The sequence below is a fragment of the Mchenga conophoros genome, linkage group LG3, assembly GCF_057382185.1.
Source record: "Mchenga conophoros isolate Kocher_MC1m ecotype Shallow Benthic linkage group LG3, M_conophoros_male_GT1.1, whole genome shotgun sequence".
In the NCBI taxonomy this organism is placed as follows: Eukaryota; Metazoa; Chordata; class Actinopteri; order Cichliformes; family Cichlidae; genus Mchenga; species Mchenga conophoros.
The window spans coordinates 44,043,549-44,058,244 of record NC_140528.1 but is presented as its reverse complement, the minus strand read 5'-3'; the positions used below and the strand labels follow the sequence as shown (position 1 = coordinate 44,058,244).

The following is a 14,696-nucleotide window of genomic DNA, read 5'->3' as shown; positions in this document are numbered from 1 at the left end:
ACAGCCCTGACACTTTGATTGATATAAGTACTTGCTTTTGATGAATGTATTATCTGTTTTGATTAAGGGACTTGCTTTTGAAGCTTTGACTACTTATTTTGAACAACTGACTTTTCTTTTTGATGAAGTGACTCACTTTTGCAAGTTATCCACCATGTTTTGCAGTTTGCACTAATTGTTTTGAGAAGAGCCTTAGTAGTGGTGCAGAGATCAATTCTGTTGTGAGAAATGCACCAAAGCAACTGAGAAAAACTGTAAAAAAAATCTTTGAAATCTTTTATGCTGAGGGCATCAATTGACCATACACAACAGTGTAGCCCTCTTATAAATACAAATAAACTCAAATCCAGTTTAAAGCATTCCTAAACTGTCAGTGGAACCTAATCACATGCATGGTTGTGTGTGTGTGTGTGTGTGTGTGTGTGTACATAGTGTATATATATAAATATAGATAGATAGATAGATAGATAGATAGATAGATAGATGGATAGATAGATAGATAGATAGATAGATAGATCGATACATACATACATACATGCATGCATGCATGCATACATACATACATAGATAGATAGATAGATAGATAGATAGATAGATAGATAGATAGATAGATAGATAGATAGATAGATAGATAGATAGATAGATAGATAGATAGATAGATAGATAGATAGTAATGCTGACGTTAACGCCTGTTGGGGGAAAACTCTGTAAAAGACCCAGGAGAAATAAAGACACAATGAGACAAAGTTACTTTCTTTATCAAACGTGTACACGGGTGAGCTGCCAAGAACAACTCACACCATGCACAGTGGCTTGGTAATTTTTATAGGAAAGACAGTGAGAACAGGATAAGAAAATACAAAACAAATAAAATAAACAACTCCATATGTGGCGCTAGTCTCGTCAGCAGAGAGCTGGGAGAAGGCTGTGAGAGATAAAACAATCTAAAACAATATGTCCCAAAACAGTATGTCTTTGCTGAGAAAGTCTAAAAAGATTATTCTAAACTAATCTAACCATAGGCAAAGGGCAGACAAAAGGCATCTTTGTACATTTAAAAGAAGGTAAAGAAACATAGAATCATTTTTCCTGTAACATTCCCTCCTGTTTAACTTATTTTAAATGTATACAACAATTGTCTATGAAAATTATTTATTAAGTATCTTAGGCAATTTTTAAATTTTCAAAATGTCAGCATAGCAGAAATGGCAGTCATTTGGTCTAAAGAATAAAACAAAAGAAAATAATAAAAAGAAAAACATAGTAAATGAAAATCATAGTAAATGAAATAACAAGTGGAATAAACAAGAAAAAATAATAAAACTAAAACTACAAAAAAAATAAAGGATAAAAACCTTATATTTTAAAACGAAAACTTACAAAAAATAAAAGGATGAAAAGTAAAATGAAAACTTTATATTTAAAAATGACGAAAACCTAATATGTAAAATGAAAACTTCAAAAAATACAAGGATGAAAACCTTATATTATGAAATGAAAACTTAAAACTTCAAAAAGTACAAGCATGAAAACCTTATACTTAAACCGATGCAAGCCGTAAATTGAAAACTTTATGTGTAAAATAATGAAAACTTCATATTAAAATGAAAACTTCAAAGAATAAAAGGATGAGAACTTCAAAGAAAATAAAAGCATGAAAACGTTATATTTAAAATGAAAAACTTTATGTTTAAAAGTCAAGACTTCAAAAAAAATAAAAGCATGAAAACTTGCATAACCTACTAATGTTTTAATCAGTGCATGATCACTTGACAAGTCATTTTTAATCACCACGTCATTTATTAGCAGCTAGTACAAGTTCTCCTCTAACAGAATTGCAACGGGATGTTGTTCTTCTTGAGGCACGGCAACATAAGCAGTCATTGTAGTTGTTATCATCTTTGAAATCATTACTCTTAGGCATGGCAACACACACAACACTAATATGAGCAGTGCTATCATGATGAGACCTAGAAGGAAAAATGGCTTTGCTACAGCAGCCAGCCATGAACCGCTGAACAGCCAGTCAAGCCAGCCTTGTGCTGTAGCTGCTCCAGGTGTGTGGTCAGTGACATATTTTTGCAGAGCGGTCAAATTCTGCAAAGCTTCATAAATGTCTCCTCCAGTTTCGTATCCATCAGGGATAAAAGTGCAACATGTTTCCCCGATCAGCTTGCAAACTCCTCCTTGTGATGCTGTTAGCAGGTCTAGTGTCAGTCTGTTCTGCAGCACCATCGTTCTGATGGCCTGCTGTTCTCCTGCTAAGGCGGTTCCCAGGGTCTTAGTCAAGTTGATGTGTCGTAGCAGAGCATATCGGTTGATTTCCACATGATCCCGCACCTCGGCAACTCCAATGCCGGGGATCAAGCTCTGTAAGAATTTCACTCCACCTCCCCAGATGCGAAACTCTCCCGGCACTCCAGTGTCCACAGTAATGCCGAAAGAATTGGGTGAGGTGAAGTCCACTTCACGTCTCTGTCGGCGGCTTGGGTGATGTGCAACACGTTGCATGAAGAAAACGTGATCTGATAATTCCACCAGGGCGCACAGACCTCCCCAACCTTCAGGGAGTGACAGATAAGCCTTGTTGCCACATAGGAAGTACCAGTCAGCCAAAACTCTGGTTCCTCTGCTGCTGGGTGCCGTCCGTGCACATCCTGTCTGGTACTGAGTCTTTGTTTGTAGTGGCATTCGGTAGCTGTAGTCAGAGCGACAGTTTAGGCCCATCAGCGTCGTGTTACTGGCACAGGTGGCGTTGATTGAACAGGCCATACACTTCCTCTCGTTCCTTGGTGGGCAGAAAGTGTATATGGACTTACATAGGTGAGTAGGCAGCTCCCCCACTGCCCGCGAGCCATTGTTCATCACACATACTGGCAGTTGTGATGCGTTCAGTTTGTTCAGTAGAATTACATCAGGCAGTGGGTCTGAGACTTGGGGCCAGGTCAGTAGGTAGGTCTGTCCGGAACAGTTCACATTTGTGAGTGATGATGACCTCCAGGTTGCTTTTGCTGGGATGCTGTAGTTGGCTTTGGACCAAAGAGTACCGTAGCCTGGATGTGTTGCCAGGCCCAACAGACACCAACTGCGATCTTCAGGTATGCTGTACGGCCACAGGCCAGACGTCTGCGAGGATAGGGGCATATGGGTACATGCATAGCAGTCAGTTTTGTTATTCAAATGAGCTGTAGTGTTCATAAACTGCCACCAGAAGTTAGTGGCGTAGCCATGGGGAAACTTGGTGTACTTTCCTTTGTCATACAGTGTCTGCCTTTTCTCCATATAGCGTGACTTGTTGTCCCTCATGGAAGCAAAGGTGAGGAGCCCGGCCATGGTCAGGGCCGCTGCAGTTGATAAGAGCCACCACCTCATGACGACGGAACACACCCTCCTGTCGCGAGTAGACCCCCCGGCCAGGAAAGCTGACCCCTCCACCGGGCGAGATCACAACAAGCGGGCAAGCCTGCCGTCAGCTGTGTTTAGATGGCTTCACTGACTCGCCTGCAGTGACTCTGATGGATCCAGGATGGTCGTTCCGCAATTTTGCAAGCGGTCGGTGTAGTGAGGAGGACTTGGTATGGCCCCTCCCACCTGGGTGTGCTCCAGTTTTTCCTTTGGAGCACCTTGATCAGAACCCAGTCACTGGGCTTTAGTCTGCAAGACACTTGATAGACATCATTACATTCTTCGTCATTTACAATCATCTCTTTATTTTCCTACAACTTAGACATACATTTTGCTACTGAAATTGTATCTGCCTTTTTCACTGGGTAGATTTCTGGCCACTTTGAGAATACATCTATAACCACTAGGGTGTATTTTTACCCTTGGCATTCATTTAGCTCAATAAAGTCCATATGGATTGTGTGGTCTCAGGTTTCCCTGAGCATTATATTTTTGACACGTCATGCACGTTCTGACAAATTGTTTTGCTGAGGTTTCAAAATTTACAGTGTAGAATTTACAGTGTAGAAATGAGAGTATTGTGTAGAATTTACAGTGTAGAAATGAGAGTTGACAATACTGGTCAGTCCCCCCGTTGACAAATGCGTACAGCCATGAGTCACTAATGCCGCCATTTTGTGGAGGAATTTTGGCAACACTGGCTTGCCATAACACATCATTAAGTCGTTTGTCAGAACTGCACCGTGTTTTAGCCATTTTGCCTGCTCTGCTGTGCTTGCTGCTTTTTGTTCATTTTTCAACACATCCAGTGGAATCTGATGTGTGTTTACTGCCATCAATGTGATGTTTGCCTGTTGTGCCGCCTATTTTGCTGCTCTGTCAGCAAAATTGTTGCCTGTAGTAATGAAAGAGTCAGTAGGCGTTGTAAGAGGTTGGCATGCTGGTTTGCCAGTTGGTGTAATCATTCCTCTGTTATGCCAAATTTTTTGCAAAATGATGCACAGCAGAGAAAACATACTGGCTGTCTGTATGTATGTTTATTAGTTTGTCTTTGTGTATTTAGCTTTCGCGTATCACAGCTATCAGCTCAGCGCTCTGTGCAGGACATCAAGAAGAAAGTGGTTTTGCTTCTATTATTTTACTATCTGTGGTTACTGCGTAACCTACACAATTTCGGCCTGTGCTGTAAGGTCAAATGCTGTTCTCCTAGCTTCCACACTTGCTGATCATAAGGTGGATCTGGGCCTGGAGTTTGTTTAAATCTCAGAATGTTGTGATACTCGGTCGGTTTCTGGCACTCAGGTGTAATACCAGAAAAGAATGGCATGACGGGTCATATATGCATTTAATAAAGCACCTGCGGCCACTTGCTGTGTGTACTAGTTCTAAAAGGGCAGTTAATTGTTGTACAGTTGTGTGGCCTGAAGCTGACTTTGCAACTAATTTGTCCTCTACTCCTACAATCTCGTGGGAAGTGACCTTCCTCTCCACGGTTCTAGCAGGCGTTGTCTCTATGTTATCTGCTGTTTCTGCGTGGCTGTCTGCAGCCTTAGTGTTTGTGACTTTGCTCGCCTCTCTGTTCCTGATAGCCACCTGTGGATTAGTGTTTTAGTCTATTGTCAACAGTCAGCCTTATTTTGAAGTTACAGAAAGCTTCTTCTTTTTTGTTTGTCTTGGTTTGGGAGAATAGATGCAACTCTACATTTTCACTTAAGGCAGTTTTAAATAATTTCTAGTTTTTCAAACAATTCATGGATCTCACACATTTCAAACTTTCAAGTTAGGGTTGTTTCCCATTTATACATATATATATATGTATATATATATATATATATATACATATATATATATGTATATATATATTTAACTTTGCATAGCTCACAGCTCTAAACCTAGGCATTTTTCAATCATATGCCTATCACTATGTGTCACTGTGACTCTCAAGTATTGTCACAAGTTCGTTTAAATTCGTTTCCAAAACCAACAAAATAATCAAACAAAAACAAAAAACATAAACGTGTCAGGACACAAAAGAAAAAAGAAAAATGCTGCCACCCGAACAAGGCAGAAGTCTGCATATGTTGGCTTGTAATAGCATGCAGCTTGTAACATGGTAGACTAATGTGCCTGTGTTAATTCTGCTCCATATTATTGTGTGAAGTTGCACTGGGTTGGGAGTGGTTTTGTGTGTGTCACATTTTTGGTGAGCCAATGGCTGGAATGGGGTTGGACTAATTAGAGGCAGGTGTACTTGATTGCACTGATACACCGGTCCTCTTATAGCCCACACTACAAACACTGCTGTGTTGTTTTGTCTCTCTGTGCAGGTATGTAATGTGATGAAATCAGATATGTTTGGGATGGATTGGTTTTGCCCTATGAATTTTATATTAAGTGTGTCGTTTTGTCTCTCTGTGCAGTCCAGGGCCTATTATATGCCACAGCCTAAAGGCAGCTGGGTTGCAGAGGCTTGAGTGACCACTGACTATATGCTTGCAGGGTGGTGGGTCTCCAAGGACGACTTCTAACCCCGTTAAAAGGCAACATGTGGAGTGCAACTTGGCTGTGTGGCATAGCTGGCTCTGGCCTTGGGACTGTGTGTTTTTATACAATTCTTAAGTGGGACACTGGACTGTTTTATCTTTTATCTCTTGATATATTTTTTTCGTCAATAAATTATCTTTTAGAATGTTATTGACTGACATCTTTTTGCCCACGACTGAGACGGTTGGTCAAACCTAGAGTCTTTCTTTGGGTGTGTTACAGCAGCTTCTGCTCTAAAAGAAACAAATAAATAAAAAGAAAAGAAAATGTGGAACATGCTCATCAGCTTAGCAGTGTCTACATATTTAATTCAGCTTCTCAATCCTGTAGTTTTAGCTGTTGTCTACAGGGTTTTGCTTATTGGTTGTTATTATAGGTGTGCTCTATATCTCAGCAATGTGTCATTCTAGGATGATAAGTTTCAAGCTGGTCAAGTACCTCTATGCACTTCATTAGTTTAGTTATTCTCCGTATTGTCATTACACTGAGTTTCAGCAAACCTTAAGCTTGATGCAGACTACTGCTTAACAATTATTCACCTCACATCATAACCGATTAAGGTGCCTCTTCATATTAATATTATGTCATTGTTAATATTATCCTCTTTGTCTTATATAACAGCAATAGCATATTATAATATTTTATCAGTGTGTACCATTATACTACTACTGAGCCAATTTGATAGTTAGGATCATCTTATTCAGCAAACAGATAATTTAGAATTCATCCAATCTGCGGTCACATTTGTTCTCTCTGTTGCATGGTGGACCAGGCAGTTCTATTATAATATATTATTTATATTTTATTTTGTATCCATCAAGGGCTTCAGATGACCTGCAGAATCATCCTTTTCCCAAGGTGGAGACAGTTACCTTTTCACACACTGTCCTTGGCTGAACAGTGACACAGCCTTAATATACCTTATTTATTTTATTAAAATATTTTTGTGTGAATTATTTGCTTTATATTCATTTTATACATGCTGGGCATGGTCATCATGCCAACTGTGTTTCATTGTTAATATCACTTTACAGGTTGTTATCCTTGCTATTATTAATTTCAAATATTCTAAAGATAATTTCTACTGTAACTTTCCCTTTGTTCATCTTTATTTCGTACTTTTTATATTTATATCTACTCAGTGGGGTCTGTTTTCAACCCTTTTAAACTACTTCAAACTACTTTGATCTCTAGTTTTCACTTAATAAAGGATTATTATGTTCTTCCTGATATGGGTGTTGCTGCAGATGCGGCTGCAGGAATGAGTGATGGTTTACTAAAAAGATTGTGGGAACTGCACAGTGTCTCGTCTTCTGGTTTTACTAAACTGGCAGTTGAGTTCTGTTCTTCTGACTGTTTATATTTTGTTTTCTTAAATCTCTCAGTTTACAGACACTGTTTTTGTCCGGCGTCCGGACTTTTCTTTTCTCACCACTGCTCGTCAGCAGGAGTGAGTTTTAATTTCACTTGCTTGATTACCCATCTTATTTATGTATTTACTTATTTTTGTTTATTAAGTAATATATACACGATACAGCTGCTATCACCTTCGCTGGTATTAGAGACGAGAGTGGTTGCTCACACGCCCTTCTACTTTCGGACTATTTCCAAAAGCGGTGTGAACTTTACGAGACGGAACTCGACCGTTCTCTCAACTCACCAGCACGTCAGTGAATAGCAGTAAAAGAAAAACACAGTAGGAGCAGCTCAGTCTCTTATTGGACCGTGAAAATTCAGCTTGCTCCATTAATTAAAACAATACACACACACACATTCACATTCACAGCTTCGACGCGCGCGCGACCGGAACCCTTATGATAAGGGGAGCTCCCAGAGCTACTTACTCCCTAGACCCAGTCTAGACCCAGCTGGGGGAGCTACCCAGAGCTCCAAAGCTACCAGTCGACGAGCTCCCAGAGCTACCAGTCGACGAGCTACGCTACCAGTCGACGAGCTACTTCCGCTATTTTAAATTCCCTGAATTCAAAATGCGCTTTTACGCAAGATTGTGTCAGTGTGTCTGTATCTACCTGGTCAGTGTCGCCGGGTCTGGTCCACCTCGATCGGGCCCTACCACCGTGGGTCGCTTTCTAAGAACGTTGGCCAAGACTCGAATTTAACGCTCTTGGTCTTTTATCACACACCTAGTATGTGAGCTGTCGACAGGCGAGCAACGTGGACTGGTCACGGAGATGGGACACGATGGAGGCGCTCCGGCTCCGAAGGACGAAGAAATGTTGGGGGAAAACTCTGTAAAAGACCCAGGAGAAATAAAGACACAATGAGACAAAGTTACTTTCTTTATCAAACGTGTACACGGGTGAGCTGCTAAGAACAACTCACACCATGCACAGTGGCTTGGTAATTTTTATAGGAAAGACAGTGAGAACAGGATAAGAAAATACAAAACAAATAAAATAAACAACTCCATATGTGGCGCTAGTCTCGTCAGCAGAGAGCTGGGAGAAGGCTGTGAGAGATAAAACAATCTAAAACAATATGTCCCAAAACAGTATGTCTTTGCTGAGAAAGTCTAAAAAGATTATTCTAAACTAATCTAACCATAGGCAAAGGGCAGACAAAAGGCATCTTTGTACATTTAAAAGAAGGTAAAGAAACATAGAATCATTTTTCCTGTAACAACGCCTCAAATCTCCGTTAGCGAGTTATCGCGGATCGCCCCGTGAGTGGGGCTGTGCAGCCCCGCGATAACTCACTAATGGATATTTGAGGCGTTAATGCAGTTATGGTGTTAATGTCATTTTAACTAGATTAACGCTGACAGCACTTAGCTAGTTATCACGGATCGTCCTCAAAGCATTAACGCAGTTAGCTCGTTAACGCGTTAGCACCATCCAGCACCACGCACAGGGTGACCCGGATTAACTCGCTTTGTACTGCAACTTTGTACTCTACTGCTTTGTACTGCTAAGAAGCCACTGTAGTGTGGTGTGAGCCACTCTGACAGCTTCCTTTCCAGGAAGGGGAGTTCCCTCCCCTTGAAAAAGGATCTTAAAATCATCATGAAAACTTCTTTGGACTGAGCCTGATCAGAACACAATGCAGATGGAGAAGGACTATCAAAATAAGGCAGAAAACATGACAAACACAGAAACAGAGACCCAGGGTGCGTTCTAAAAGTACCTATTCCTGACCTAATACACTTTAGTGCAACCAGTTCACTTCAGTAAAAGCAGCAGTGGGAATTACTGGCACAAAAATGCTAACCAAGTGTTTCTCTTTATAAACAGCCAGCCATTGTACAAATAAAATGTTCATGCTGTCTTCCAAACAGTTTCACTAACACTGGATGGACAGGAAGCGTTTGCGATGTCTTCTCCGGCGCTGATAATTGGCGTCTGTCTTGTGTCGGTGACACAAAAGACAGATTTAATGTGACATGACCGTTCAAACAGCAGTCGCTTTCTAAAACATTGGATATGTATCGGATTCAGTACCACATACGAAAGTGACCCAGATCGGATTTGAAAATATTGGATTTGTGCTGTTCATACTGTCACACAATGATGGGTCGCATTGGGCCAGAAGAGTCGGAATTGATGCGCTTTCACCTGCAGTGTGAATGTAACCTCAGAGTACTAATCAGGTGGAACCAGATCCTGCACACATGATCATTTTTCACGACACACCTATGTGCTGCAGCACAGTGGTTGGGAAACATTGGTATAGATGACGTTGAATTGATACATTTACATAATGCAGATTATCTTCCTGTGCATACATCTCAATACTAAAAGATATATCTGATAAATGATATAATCAAAATTCTTAAAATGAATAAACATTGCAGTTCCACTAACATACAGCACACAACGATGCACAAAAAACATATGCATAATAAATCCAAAATAATAAAACTGTACTTTACATTTTACTGCTGCACTTGAAATGTTTATAAATGTGTATATGTGACATGCAGCATGCATACATTTACATAATGATCAACTTTTTTTAATGACTCGTAAAATGGAGACAATGGTGCATTACAATGAAGCTCATGCATGAGTTCAGTAAGATAGATCTGTATTAACTCATCTGCCTGCATCACTTCCAAATTCATAAACTAATTTCATCAGTCTGATTCTATGATTTTCTTGCTTTCTGAGACGCGTTAGGCCTCATCTCAGTGCTCTTCTGTCTTTTTGCCTTTCAAAGTCTCATTCATGTGACCCACCTTCTCTCTATTTCCACCCACCCCATAAGGCTCCAGGGATTTATTAGGAGAGTGCATAATAATAACTAATGTAATCAGAAAATAACACCAGAAAACATTTAAATAGAAAACCAGGTCAACAGAACATTTTCTTAAAAATAACTAAGTAACTGCACTGCAAAAACAGCTATACTTGAAACAAGCCAAATATTCTTAAATCTGACAAATTTTTCTTGTTTTGAGCAAAAAAATCTGCCAATGGGGTAAGCAAAAGTTGCTTGACTAGAATTCTTAAAACTAGCAAATTAATCTAACTGCCATATGCCTTTTAACTAGACAAAATTGTCTAAAATGTATGCTTATTTGAAGAAAATGTGACTTATTATAAGTAAAAGACACTTTGATATTTAGAAAGTCTGCACCTAAAATGAGTATTATGCTTTCTTGAACAAGCTGTTTTCAAGAATTATTTGCTTACTTTAAGATTCTATACCTTAATTTAGATTTTTCACATTAAAAAAAACACCTTACTATAGGACAAATTTTCTTAAAACTGAATTGTTTCTTTCTTGATTGAGCTAACTATAAGAATTATGTTTCGACTCTGAGAACAATAATCAGCAAAAATTCCTGAGAATAAGACACCATCTCTTCAAAAAGCTACTAAAAATAAGGGAATTCATCTTAAATTAAGACAGCAAAAGCACTCTTAGATTTTGCGCTTTTATTGACACAGCAATGGGTCAGTAACTCACTGAGGTCTGTTCCAGGAGAATCATGCCTAAAATTATACATTTCAGCAGGGTACTGTGTAACATGGCCAATATAAGAAGTGCATATTCCAGATACTCTTAAAATGAATAATAACAGTATAACACACTCATGGCTGGTATCAAAAATAAATTTTGCTGAAGCTTAAAACAATCACTATTTCAAATCCTATATTACATAACATTTTAGAAGAACAAGTTTAACGACCACACAAACAAACATGTGTTTTACATTTGAACAACTTTTCTATAGAAAAAAAAAACAACCTCACTGACTAACACTGAGTCTGATAAACAAGGCAGATGGAGTCTGTCATCTGGGAGACTCACTCAATGAATGACTTCCACTCACCAAGCGTCTTCTTGTAAGAGGGGGTTGAATCTCGGTCATGGATGGAGTCTTTGAGTATTTCAGTTTGCAAGACAGACAGCAGCGTGGAAATGCACTATGGATATGTGAGGTGGAGGGCATAGTAATATGCCATCAGATAGAGCAGTCCCTCATTAAGATCCTTCCGGTCAAAAGTGCTCACCGGTGTGGTTCCAACAGCTATCATGCAGTTGCCTTCAGAGACAAGCAGAACTGGACAAGCCAGGGGTCGCTGACGCAGGTAGCCTTCAGGGTCTTCTGAAGTCTACATGACAGAAAAAAAGAGTATTAGAACAAGACTGTAAGAAACACAATTTTTGAGTTGCATTACAGTTTAAAATAGATCAACTTTTTTTGTAGGTTTTAATTAACATCAACATGTTATGGGGATCTGAACTTTAAGAATATTTGACTGACTCCACAGTAAAATATATAAAATGAAAACATGAGTAACTGCAAAATTCAACAATATATACACATAGAATATTGCAGCCTTACCTTTAGGACATGGAAAAAAGCCTCACTACAGATGCCCAGCTTCTTAGGTGGTACTGTGCTGGAAGGGAAAAGCATGGGAAGGGCTCTGAACACAGCTGCTGCATGTTCCACTGGTTTGAAAAAAGAAAAATAAGACAGGGCAACACCATTAAACATGGCAAATAATGTAATCTGCAAAGCATAAATGTAGACAAATCAAGATACTGTAGCATTACCTCCATCCAAAGTTTTTGGATGGAGGTAAGTGCTGGGTTCCTCTCTGAAGAAGTCACCATCTCCAGTAGTTGTTAGCGTTTTTTCAGCAGCAGTCTTGTTCTAAAATACAGTGTACATAGGGCTAATTTCACATAAAATTGCACAAGAACTTTAGGTCTCTAAATATGAAAGATAGTACAACAAAATATCAGTAAAGTGTTGAACAATAAAAAATATGTATATTTAATAAATGTGTAGGCCACTTGATTTAAATCAAAACTAAAGAAGATTCTACTGTCTATCTGTTAAGTGAGTATTGGTGGAATTATTTGAAACTGCATAAAACAAGCTGGTGTGTTCTCAGTTTTGTCACACAGCGATAGGACAGAACTTACTTCTTCACATTTGTGCACTGCAAGCCATAGAGCCCGACGCCTGAGGCAATGTTCAGGACCAGGAAACAGATCTTTGATGTCATCTCGTGAAAGTGATGAGAGCAGGTCTTCTCCAACATTTGCTTCTGCAATAGGAGTTTCCAATTATCACTACATTGCATTATCCTCATGTGCAAGCCAGCTGACAGCTTTGCTTGGGTAACAGACAGGATACATAGGAAACATAATTTAATATTTACCATTTAAAACCATGACTCTATTCCATTATTCTCCCTCCTCACTGCTCCACAGGTTCTAAATTACCTTGCTCCTATTGACTGGTAAAAGTAATATATTTGTGATACATCAATTAAATGCATGTATACATATAAATGTTTTTTTTTTTTTTTTTTGCTTCCTGGGCTAAAGTATATAATGAAATAACTTCACTAATAGAAATTTGAAACTCCTACAATTTCTGTAAAACTGGCATTAACTTATGGCACTTTGCACACTTGTTGAATAAATTCACAGACACTGAAACTAATAACTGGACATGAATTCTTTCATAACTTTCTGCACTAGCATATTTAAAAATGCTAATGCAACTAAGCTAACCGCACAGCTAAGCTAACAACCGGGTATAGCCTGCCATGCTAGCGACTTAACATGCAACATACCAGAACACAAAACATAGAAAAAACAAAACAGTCATATACCTTTCAGGTTGGCAATTGTTATTTCGTCCAGTTTTTCCATAGCGTGCCTTAATTTCTTCACACTGTACCAACTGTATCGCATCTACACCCAGACCCCAAAATCCTGCAATCCAACCGCTTAGGCACGGAGCTAGAGGCGGGAAGGTGGGCTGTACCAACTCAAGAGTATGGGGTTGTGTACGGAAATAGTTTAGTTCGCTCTTTTATACCTATAAAATGATATATATTTAAATATTTGACTATTTAGTTAGATTATGTTCTGTAAATACTGACGTGTGGGTGCTGTTACTTACTACAGCTGTTATAAGGCACTGAATTAGGATAGCCATTCCTACCCCATAATGGAATAATCCTGGTTATCTTGACTTTATGGGAAAAGTAGTTCACAGACCAGTAAAACAAAATGATTTGGCGCTGTGTTATCTACATCGTTTTTGTGGGTCTGACCCTCAAATCCCTACTGAGTCATATTAATTCTGCACATAGCCATAGTCCAGATTTCCGTGAAGATTGTGGCATAGATGGATGTGTCAAAGAATATCGTGTTTACAGCTAATTTTGGTATCACATTCTTCGAACACACTCCGACCACCTTGCCAATGGACGATGCAGCGGATCGATTAGGACACAAAAATCTGTAAGGTGAGACTGACTATATACTTTAATATCTTTGAAAATAATCATATAAAATATTCATGTTAGATGTCTACTTGTTTTTACAGCTTAACAGTAGATATGTTAATGCTTATTCCTTATAATCCACAACAATGCTATCTATTTATAAAGAATATTCTGATAGTGTTTAATTTCTTCTACTAGAGAAAACAACATTTTGTATTTTTTTAAACTTTTGTTTTAAATAAACCGATTGTCATGGTCCGCAGTCTCCTTGGTTGTTTGTGTTTATTAATATTCATTGTGTCAGTTAGTTTCCTAGTTATTTGTTAATTATTTCCAGTGTTTAGGTGTTCTCTGTACCTCCCTTGTCTTCAGTGTATTGTCCCTGGTTCGATATTCGTGTTTATTCCTGTTTTACTTTGATAGTCCCTGCCCTGCATCGGTGTATTCTGTTTTGCTTCCTCCTGGTCTCTTCTCATCTGATTAGTGTCAGCTGTGTTTCGTGCCTGTCTACCAATTCCTCGTTTCCTTTTGTGTGTGTATATTTAGTGTGTTCTTTGTCGGATCGTCTGTATTCTCTCCTGTGTTATCATCTGTGTTCCCTCCCTGATGTTTTCATGTCTTATGTTCCTTGTTCAAGGTTGTAAGGTTTTTGCAACATTTTCCATGTTTCCTGTGTTCTTTAGTTTAGCTTTCCCATTTTAGGTTTTTGAGGATTTTTCAAGGCTTTTAAACTACAGTTAAGCTGCCAAATAGCAATGAGCATTAAATGAATATCCATTTATTAAACTCAGCTTGAAAACATGCATATTTTAGAGTAAATTATAAAATGCAGTATATTTCTGACATTAATTTTTTTTAGAAATTATCAGTGTACCTTGTATTTAATTTCCTTATCCGCAACTAGTCAATTAATCAACCAATCTCAATTGCAGTTCTAGGAGGGAACCCTCATCAGCAGTGAACAGAAATCTGAGTAACATGTGGGCATACAGGACTGATTCAGTGGTGGAAAGCCAGCCAACAATG

At 38.8% G+C, this 14,696-nt stretch overlaps 2 protein-coding genes across 5 annotated transcripts; both read right to left on the bottom strand.

Annotated features, from left to right (window-relative positions):
* Positions 1-747: 747 nt before the first annotated feature.
* On the bottom strand, positions 748-5,179 carry LOC146578874 (uncharacterized). The gene has a single exon (XM_085268855.1). The coding sequence runs from the start codon at positions 3,370-3,372 to the stop codon at positions 1,810-1,812; it is 1,563 nt and encodes a 520-aa protein (XP_085124981.1). The 5' UTR covers positions 3,373-5,179; the 3' UTR covers positions 748-1,809.
* Positions 5,180-10,609: 5,430 nt separating this feature from the next.
* LOC146578873 (uncharacterized) lies at positions 10,610-13,194 on the bottom strand. 4 transcript variants are annotated; one of them, XM_085269064.1, is made up of 5 exons: positions 12,591-12,983; positions 12,352-12,476; positions 11,977-12,076; positions 11,762-11,871; positions 10,610-11,528 (listed from the first exon to the last, which is right to left on the bottom strand). In XM_085269064.1, the coding sequence occupies exons 1-5, from the start codon at positions 12,601-12,603 to the stop codon at positions 11,340-11,342; spliced, it is 537 nt and encodes a 178-aa protein (XP_085125190.1). In that variant the 5' UTR covers positions 12,604-12,983; the 3' UTR covers positions 10,610-11,339. The 4 variants fall into 4 exon arrangements, 2 of the variants coding, with proteins under 2 accessions (XP_085125190.1, XP_085125188.1); XM_085269062.1 differs by lacking the exon at positions 12,591-12,983 and adding an exon at positions 13,050-13,194 and having other exon boundaries at positions 10,627-11,528; XR_014891515.1 differs by lacking the exon at positions 11,977-12,076 and having other exon boundaries at positions 10,631-11,528; positions 12,591-12,980.
* Between the last annotated feature and the right edge of the window lie 1,502 nt (positions 13,195-14,696).

Bases quoted from the DNA above. Each gene is read 5' to 3' on its own strand.
- LOC146578874 (XM_085268855.1), bottom strand. From the start codon at position 3,372: ATGAGGTGGTGGCTCTTATCAACTGCAGCGGCCCTGACCATGGCCGGG.
- LOC146578873 (XM_085269062.1), bottom strand. From the start codon at position 13,131: ATGCGATACAGTTGGTACAGTGTGAAGAAATTAAGGCACGCTATGGAA. The intron at 12,077-12,351 runs GTAAGTTCTGTC...ACTGTATTTTAG, and splicing joins CAGTGCACAAATGTGAAGAA to AACAAGACTGCTGCTGAAAA. The intron at 11,529-11,761 runs GTAAGGCTGCAA...TCTGTCATGTAG, and splicing joins CTTTTTTCCATGTCCTAAAG to ACTTCAGAAGACCCTGAAGG.